The 9,632-nt window shown below is 34.3% G+C and overlaps 1 protein-coding gene across 2 annotated transcripts; it reads left to right on the top strand.

The window, feature by feature from the left end:
• The first annotated feature begins 3,366 nt into the window (after positions 1-3,366).
• Positions 3,367-9,237, top strand: SPS3F (sucrose phosphate synthase 3F). Of its 2 annotated transcripts, XM_022038562.2 has the most exons (13): positions 3,367-3,385; positions 3,652-3,999; positions 4,602-4,834; positions 5,378-5,441; positions 5,534-6,232; positions 6,456-6,590; positions 6,681-6,812; positions 6,902-7,078; positions 7,156-7,209; positions 7,289-7,351; positions 7,469-8,422; positions 8,506-8,633; positions 8,818-9,237. In XM_022038562.2, exons 2-13 carry the CDS (start codon positions 3,721-3,723, stop codon positions 9,092-9,094), a joined length of 3,195 nt encoding a protein of 1,064 aa, XP_021894254.2. In that variant the 5' UTR covers positions 3,367-3,385; positions 3,652-3,720; the 3' UTR covers positions 9,095-9,237. The 2 variants fall into 2 exon arrangements, with proteins under 2 accessions (XP_021894254.2, XP_088071549.1); XM_088215423.1 differs by lacking the exon at positions 3,367-3,385 and having other exon boundaries at positions 3,822-4,007.
• The last annotated feature ends 395 nt before the right edge of the window (positions 9,238-9,632 follow it).

Genomic DNA, 9,632 nt, shown 5'->3' with positions numbered 1-9,632 from the left:
TGCTATGGAATACATATATGTGTTGTGTATATATAAAAGTATATCTATGTTATATGTGTTGTGTGTATATATATATATATATATATTTATTTATTTAAATCGATGGCCGTGTATATAAGATGTATATATTATGGTTATTGTGTAGGCATGTTCATGTATAATACATATAATGTATATGTAGGTACATGCATGAGTAGGTCATCTAGTGATAAACATGATTAGTAAAGGAATAACATAAGAATCTTTAAACGATGAGAAAATTCGTTTAGCTGGTATCACCAAGGGGTGTGTGTGTGTGTAGCCTTTTAATGTGTGACTGTGGTGAACCTTACCCGTGGATATAGCTTTAGCCAGACGTGATAAAGCAATAAGAATTATGAACTGTATACTGTGCACTGCAAATTGTGAACTATAAACTGAATTGTAACATATTCACGTGGTAGATGAGATCCTTACTGCCCTCATTGATGCCGGCGGAAACAACATCTCGCAGTGAAACTATTTTTAATAAGATATAAACTGATATGAAGAAATAGGAAGTCATGAGTAAAGGTTACGATACTGAAATACCGAATTAATAATAAGGAATTCTGAATGTTTACTGAATGAACTGATTTAAAAGATTTGATGATTAAATGTGCGCATGTTTTTATTTTGTGTACTATCTATTTTTCTTACTGAGTCCGTGAAACTCACCTCAATTCATACCCTTCCCTCCCCCCAAATGCAAATTAATCCAAATTATGAGTAAGTTCAAGGTTGAAGAAAGATTTTGAAGAACTTTTAGGAACAGTGAGAGTTCATATTGTGAAGTCAGTTTAATTATATTATAGCGATGTAATGTAAAGAATTTTGTAAAACTCATGACTTATAATTATGTATAGAGAATGATTGAATCTTAAGTTTTAATTTAGTGCTGCGCAAATTTATCAGGTTGTGTATGCGGAATAACGCTTATTTTTCAACGAAAAAAGTTGATCGTTACAATAATGGTCAGCACAAATTTATAAATTTTAATAAAAATTTAAGTACATGTAAAATCATTTAATTTATCATATTTTAATAAATTATAAATTATAACCAATTAATTGTGACATTGGCCTAATTAAACTCACTAAGCTCCTAAAGTACTAAGGAGAAGTACCACGTTTGCATGGTACGAATTAAGTCTGACGATTAACTTAATTAAACTTTCAAATCACCATATTTGCATACATAAAGAATAAATAAGCCCTAGTGATCTTAGTCTGGATTTCTGCAAATAAAGACTTTAATTTGGTAGCCAAAGTTGAAAAGGACAACCATGTGAATGGAGAACCCTTAAGAATGGTTTCTTTCTGAATAATTCAGCAGCTGGCAGTTCCATGCATTATGTGTGTGTATATATATATATATATATAATTATAGAAGGAGTGATGGGTAGGACATAAAATGAAAGTGTGTGTGGATGCGCACTCCCATATTTTTGTTTGGATGCTGAGGCCACATTGGTGGTGTTCCTAAAATAATTGCACTGCCTAACAAAACCAGAAAGCTACTTGTGTGAAAAAGCTTTCATCTGTTTAAACAAAATATGGTTTGTGTCAAAGATTAGATAAAGTTTGGTTGATCCTGGTTACCACAGCTGGGATTGTGCCATCTCTTGCCACATACTTAAGCATCTATCTATATATACATATACAAGAAACATACATTCATACATTAATAACATTTGTTTTCTATATATGCCATATACCATCTTCTTCTTGACAATGATTGTTTAAATTTTTATTTACATCTTAATTATCACATTATACTTCACTCGTAGCTTTATTACCACCCTAATTTTTTAAAATTTAAAATACGTACATATGATAATATTATATAACTCGAACCCACATCATCTTATGAAAAAAAAAATAGTATTATATATGTATAGTTTTTTATGTGCAAAATAAAAAATATCGGATTTACAATATCTTGACATAAAAAATAATTTGCATGATAGTTATATTATGTCTAATTCACTTGTACTTTACACTATTAGACACACACACATACACTCGCGCGCACGCAAGCACATGTATCATAATTTTTTTATATTTAAAGTAAAATTTAAAATATACACAAATTCGAGTATTATCTAATTCGAACATATAATAAAAAATAACGTATTAACAATTTAATTAAATAATTATCAGTACTACCAATTATTAAAAATAAATTTGTCGTTATAGATATATTAAATATTTTGCTATACGTTACTGAAAAGAATGAACTATTATCACATCCTAATATACTACCAATAAGAAGATATGATGGTGGAGTAAAAGATTCACATTTTTATGTGGTATTCTACTTTGTCTTTAAATATCACATGCACATCATGACAAAACCCTCAAAAGTTCATTTTTCTCTCTTCTCTTTTTAGAAGCTGGATGTGATCTGCCCTTTTTGTAAAAAAAATATTTACATAATTTATAAATAAATCAATATTATATTTCTATTTTAAAAAAACTAAATTAATAAATCAAGAAAATATAAAATTAAAATATTAAAAATATTATTCATCTTATGTATTTTCTCTCTTATCAAATTCTGTGTTTTAGCGGCACGAGCAATGCTAGAATCCTGACCAAATATTCATTAGAGAAATGACATAATTTATATATGTGTGTGTATACATATACACGCATTACAATCTAAAATAATAATGTAATTGCATATTTCACAACCCGTCGTCCATGCAGATTTATGGTTCTTCAATTTTCAAAACCCTTCTTAATTAGGCAATTCTATTTTCTATACTTTATATTAGATATAAACTAATTCCTTTAATTAGTAAAAAAGAAATAAGTTGTGAAAGAAAACAGAAAATATCACTAATGCATGATATTGATATATGTATATGTGTGTGTGTGTATATACCGGTGTTCAAATTATAGATAATAGATTTCTGTTGTAAGAAAATCTTTTAGATATATTTGGATAAAACTGAATCTAGAATATTTATATAGATGAAATTAACTCCAAGCAGAAATCATGAAGTTTAAACATATACACATATATTTATTTGAAAAAAAAAAAAATCATTTCTCATCTATGCATGTTTGAATGAGAGAGTGAGTTGAATATTAATATATGAATGTAAAAAGGTTAACGAAATACATGCATACATAATAATATACACACGCACACACAAATACAAATGCATGTATATATATATATATTGATATTATTATGATGGATTTGAAGGTGGAGAGAGAGAGAGGAGGAATGAAAGGAGGAGAGAGAGCTGAAGACAAAGCGAGGAGAAAGTGAAGGAAAGCGGTAAGCTCGCATTGGGAAGCGGACAATCTTGAAAGGGCCGCTCTTTCTCCTTCTCCCACCAATCTTTTCTCGACCTGTAAACTCTACTTTCGACCTCTTCTTGACACGTCTCTCTATTTACTCTAATTCTACTCTTTGTTCTTTTACCATTTTCTCCATTTTTCTTTTCCTTTATAAACTAAAAAAACCCAATAATTATTACCTATTTTTTGCTGATTCTCCTTTTACAAATTCTTATGTGCTTTTTCTTGGGATCCCCACATCAAAAAGCTTTCTTTTTTCTCATAAACTGACAGGATTTGCATGCTTATAAAAAAACTACTTTCTTCTTTTTCCTTTCAGCCGTTAAAACACAGAGAAAACTCTCTCTGGTGTACATGTTGAATTAACTAACAGGGAAAATAAAAGAAAATGGCGGGGAACGAGTGGATAAATGGGTACTTGGAAGCCATTCTGGACAGTGGAGCATCGGCCATAGAAGAACAGAAGCCGGCGCCGGTGAATCTGAGGGAAGGCGGCCATTTCAATCCCACTAAGTATTTCGTTGAGGAGGTGGTGACAGGGGTTGACGAGACTGATCTCCATAGAACATGGATTAAGGTGGTTGCTACTCGGAACTCCCGCGAGCGCAGCTCTCGCCTCGAGAACATGTGCTGGCGCATATGGCATCTCACCCGCAAGAAGAAGCAGGTGCTCATGTATTCATCTCTCTTCCCCCCTTTGTCTCTCTCTATATATATATGTGTGTGTGTAACTCTGTTTTCTGGTTGTTTGTGTATAAATATGTTTCTATACAGTTATTGCTACTATATATATGCCTGTACCAATAGAAGGGTGCATGTATATATTTCTTGAATATGTATTAGGTGTATACATTTACATACCAATTTGGTGATTGTGAATATTTTATAGTATTCTCAGTAAATGGCTGGTTGCTTTGACCTTCTACTTCTTTTTCTATATGGAGTTTGTTCTTCTCTTCCTTATAATTCTTTTGATTAAAAGTTAGCCGATGAAAAATTGAAGGTCCATTTGCACAGTAATCTCCTGTATATATATGTTCATTTTCTTGGGGGTCATATGCTGAAACCCATAATTTCCAGGCCATTGATAATTTACAAGAATGATTAAGATTGAAAATTTTGTATTGGATAGTTTTCAAACAAAGTTAAATCAATCAAAATTGAAAGATGAGAAGTTTGAAGTAGATAGATAAGTCCTTTTATGCTAATAGTAAATTGAAAGATGAAAAGTTATGAAGATTAAAGTGTGTTAGTCCTTTATGCATATAGTTGGAGTGGGAAGAGTCACAAAGGTTGTCGGATCGGAGACGGGAATGGGAGCAAGGGCGTCGAGATGCAACGGAAGATATGTCCGAAGACCTCTCCGAAGGCGAGAAGGGGGATGGCGTTGGGGAAATAGTACAATCTGAGACCCCAAGAAAGAGGTTGCAGCGCAATTTTTCCAATGTGGAAGTATGGTCTGATGACAAGAAAGAAAAGAAGCTTTACATCGTTCTCATCAGGTATTGCTTCTTATAGGACTATATAATAATATATTATGTATCATCATAATATGCTAAGCTTATTGTCTAATAACATGGTTCAATTTATTAAACAAGAAATCTTGTCAAGAATCCTGAAATTCAAAGCTCATCTCCAACTATATTGTCATCCAGAGTTGATCTTTATGCAATATGTGCGGCCACATGGATTCTTAAGATAATTTACTTTGAGCACAATCCATTTTCTGTATTGTAATCGTTGAGAAAATAGATTCCCAATATATACACAATTACACGAAGCAATAAACAAAATAAGAAATATAAGATTGATGTAGTTTGACAAATATGCTTACATTCATGAGTAAGATCAAGAAGAAATATTTTATTATGATGAAAATTGAGAGTGCATCAACAATAAAGTCGTATACCTTTATATAGACAAATTAAGATTTTTCTCCATAATATTTTTCAGTATATACACAAAATATTTTTCAGTATGTATACATATATATAATCAAGTCACATCAATAGTAATAAACTGTTTCATTTCTTCTTTATTGCTAGTTTGCATGGTCTGGTCCGGGGCGAAAATATGGAACTAGGTCGGGACTCGGACACTGGTGGACAGGTATAATGCATTCTGAGACATATGAATGATTGGCTAGTACTTATCTTTCCCTATTAAACAGGTTTTCCTTGTTTTGTTGAAAAACTTTTCAGGTAAAATATGTAGTAGAGCTTGCTCGGGCACTTGCGAGAATGCCTGGAGTGTATAGAGTAGATCTTTTCACTCGTCAAATCTGCTCACCTGAAGTTGATTGGAGCTATGGTGAGCCTACCGAGATGTTAAGTGCAGGACCTGAAGATGCAGATGGCAATGAAGTTGGGGAAAGCAGTGGGGCATATATTATTAGGATTCCTTTCGGACCACGCGATAAATATCTACGAAAAGAGCTACTTTGGCCTTACATTCAAGAATTTGTTGATGGAGCTCTAGCTCACATCCTTAACATGTCAAAAGTTTTGGGTGAACAAATTGGTAAAGGGCAGCCGGTATGGCCTTATGTTATTCATGGTCATTATGCTGATGCAGGGGACAGTGCAGCTCTTCTATCTGGTGCTTTAAATGTACCAATGGTTTTAACTGGACATTCACTAGGGAGAAACAAGCTTGAGCAGCTTCTTAAGCAGGGACGACAGTCGAAGGAGGACATCAATTCGACATATAAGATTATGCGGAGGATTGAAGCAGAAGAGCTTTCTCTGGATGCTGCAGAACTTGTTATCACTAGTACCAGACAGGAGATAGAAGAACAGTGGGGACTTTATGATGGATTTGATGTCAAGCTTGAGAAAGTTTTACGAGCTCGTTCAAGACGTGGGGTTAATTGCCATGGCCGTTACATGCCAAGGATGTGGGTATGTCATTTCTTTCTGTTTGTGGATTGTTCATACATAGAGCACTTTTCCTTTAGGGAATTAGCATATGGAAGAATGGTTGAGAATGTTCCAAATTCATGCCACAATTTGATTCTCAGAAGTTAGAATCACATGTTTATATATGGTTGGAATCATCCTGTAAACATCATATGATTTGAATGAATTATTCATATATAAAGAGAGTTTAATTTCTGATTTCCAGGTTATTCCTCCTGGGATGGACTTCAGCAATGTTGTTGTTCAAGAAGATACCCCGGAGTTCGATGGGGAACTTACAACACCAACTAGTGGTGCAGATGGATCTTCCCCGAAAGCAGTTCCAGCAATATGGTCTGAAGTGAGTGTATTTCTCTCATTTTTATCCTATATGACAATAAAATCTTGTTGCTAAATTACTAGTCTTTTTCTTTTATCTTATGTTCTTCAGGTTATGAGGTTTCTTACCAATCCTCACAAGCCAATGATCTTGGCCTTATCGAGAGCTGATCCGAAGAAGAACATAACCACTCTGTTGAAAGCTTTTGGAGATTGTCGTCCCTTGCGAGAACTTGCAAATCTTGTGTGGTTTCTTCTGAAATCTGAAATTTAGCCATTAAGATTACGCACATGATAAATTCTAAACCCAGCTAATTATATGCTTTTGTCCAGACCCTTATAATGGGAAATAGGGATGATATAGATGAGATGTCTGGGGGAAATGCTAGTGTGCTCACAACAGTACTGAAAATGATCGATAAGTATGACCTCTATGGGCTAGTGGCTTACCCTAAGCATCACAAGCAAGCTGATGTTCCAGATATATACCGCCTTGCAGCAAAAACAAAGGTCCATTGAGCTTCATACTTGTACTTGTTATAAGGTTTTAGATTGATGATTTTACTGAAAAGATTGAGATATGGCAGGGAGTTTTCATAAATCCGGCATTGGTTGAACCCTTTGGGCTTACATTGATTGAGGTTTGTTTTTATTTGAGATCAGATCTCATCTTTTTTTACTCCAAATAATGAAATTTTTGTCCATATTTCTCTCATGTAGGCAGCAGCTCATGGGCTTCCAATGGTAGCTACTAAGAATGGCGGACCAGTTGACATCCATCGGGTAAACGAATATCTTGGCTACTCCCGGAACATTTAAGAATAAATGATTAAATATATGGGAGATAAGTAGAAGGACTTCATTTCTTAACCTCCTGTTATTTTTGGTTATGATTTGCAGGCACTAAACAATGGCCTGCTTGTAGACCCTCATGATCAAGAAGCAATTGCCAATGCACTGCTTAAGTTGGTATCGGAGAAAAACTTATGGCATGATTGCAGGAAAAATGGTTGGAAGAACATACATCTCTTCTCATGGCCTGAGCATTGTCGTAGTTACTTGACTAGGGTAGCAGCCTTTCGAATGAGGCACCCACAATGGCAAACTGATACCCCAGAAGATGAGGCTGCTGAAGAGTCATCCCTTAATGACTCGCTTAAAGATGTACAAGATATCTCACTTAGGCTCTCAGTTGATGGAGACAAGCCTTCACTTAATGGATCTCTCGACTATACAGCTACATCAACTGGTGATCCTGAGCTGCAAGACCGAGTTAAACATGTTCTAAGCAAGATTAAGAATTCAGAATCTGAACCAAAAACAGAATCAGGAAAGAAACATCTTGAAAACATGGCTAGCAAGTATCCCACGTTGAGAAGGAGACGTAGGTTGATAGTTATAACACTTGATTGCTATGATAGCCATGGGTCTCCGGATAAGAAGATGATTCCCACAGTGCAGAATATAATTAAGGCTGTTAGATTGGACCCCCAAATTGCTCGAGTCTCCGGTTTTGCTATATCTACTGCTATGCCTGTTTCGGAAATAGTGGAGTTTTTGACATCAGCAAAGATTCAAGTGAGTGAATTTGATGCTTTGATCTGTAGCAGTGGGAGTGAAGTGTATTATCCAGGTGTTTATACTGATGAAGATGGAAAGCTATTTCCCGATCCAGATTATGCATCACATATTGAGTACCGTTGGGGCTGTGAAGGTCTAAAGAAAACCATTTGGAAGCTAATGAATACACCTGAAGGGGAACACAAAGCTAAAGATTCTGTCAGTCCTATTCAGGAAGATGAAAAGTCTAGTAACGCCCATTGTATAGCGTATTTGATAAAGGATCATAGTAAGGTAGATACATAGAAATATTTGGTTGCATAATTGATAATGTTGTAAATTACTGGCTGGTTTCTTATGGTAAATTGGTTTTACAGGTTAAGAGAGTAGATGACTTGAGGCAGAAGCTTCGGATGAGGGGCCTCCGTTGTCATCCAATGTATTGCAGGAACTCAACGAGAATGCAAATCGTCCCTCTCCTTGCATCTCGAGCACAAGCACTCAGGTATCATCATCCTAAAACCCCAGCTCTTTTGTACTTTTTTTGCTAAGTCTTTATGTCAAATATAAGATCAAGTAGTTGTATTCAATAAAATAGATTCTTATTCAAAATTATATGGTATTTAACAAGAGTTATCCAACATTTTCAATCTTCTTGGCTTATGTTTCATTTCACTTGTGAATTTCAGGTACTTTTTTGTACGTTGGAGATTGAGCGTTGCAAACATGTACGTAATTCTTGGCGAAAGTGGCGATACTGATCATGAGGAGCTGATATCCGGGACTCATAAGACGCTGATCATTAAAGGGTTAGTGGAGAAAGGTTCTGAAGAATTGCTAAGAGCCACAGACCTAAAAGATGACATTGTCCCTGCTGAGAGTCCTCTGGTTACTTCCATTAAGAGTGAATCTTTGGCAGAGGAGATCGTGAATGCATTAAGGCAAATCTCAAAAACAACTAATTAAAAGTTTCTTAGCTTTACTTTCGGAACATAAGATGGTAAATAAAGTTGTTTCCCTTATCTTATAATGTTGTATAGAATAGGATGATCCTATTCTTCAAAGCATTCTTATTGTATAAAATTGGTTCACTGCTGTTTACTATTTTATACTTCTCTGGCTTAGATACCAAAGAACTTTCTAAAGTAATTTTGCGGAGATTTTTGCAGAATGCTTCTTTACCTAACTGGTATTGAAACCTGTCAAGAGATGATTATAATTTTGACATTCTTAGTTACCCATTATTGTATTACAAAACAATTAATCTAATCATAAATAAATGATAATAATTTTTTCCTGTTGAAATGCTTCCAATTGTCTACTCGACTAATTATGATAAATACTTTGAAATAAATACGCTGTAATTTACAATCTACTTTGAAAATTTATTAATTCTCTGTAAATAATTAAAATATATTATAGTACTTTTTAAAGTATTTTCATGTAATGAGACTCACCCGGTATTAGTTTAAAGTAGTGTAATTTATTTTTTGAGTAACTTTTC

The sequence above is a fragment of the Carica papaya genome, chromosome 3, assembly GCF_054855325.1.
Source record: "Carica papaya isolate Zhongbai chromosome 3, ASM5485532v1, whole genome shotgun sequence".
NCBI classification, from domain to species: domain Eukaryota; kingdom Viridiplantae; phylum Streptophyta; class Magnoliopsida; order Brassicales; family Caricaceae; genus Carica; species Carica papaya.
The sequence above is the reverse complement of the archived record's forward strand: the minus strand, read 5'-3'. Positions and strand labels throughout refer to the sequence as shown.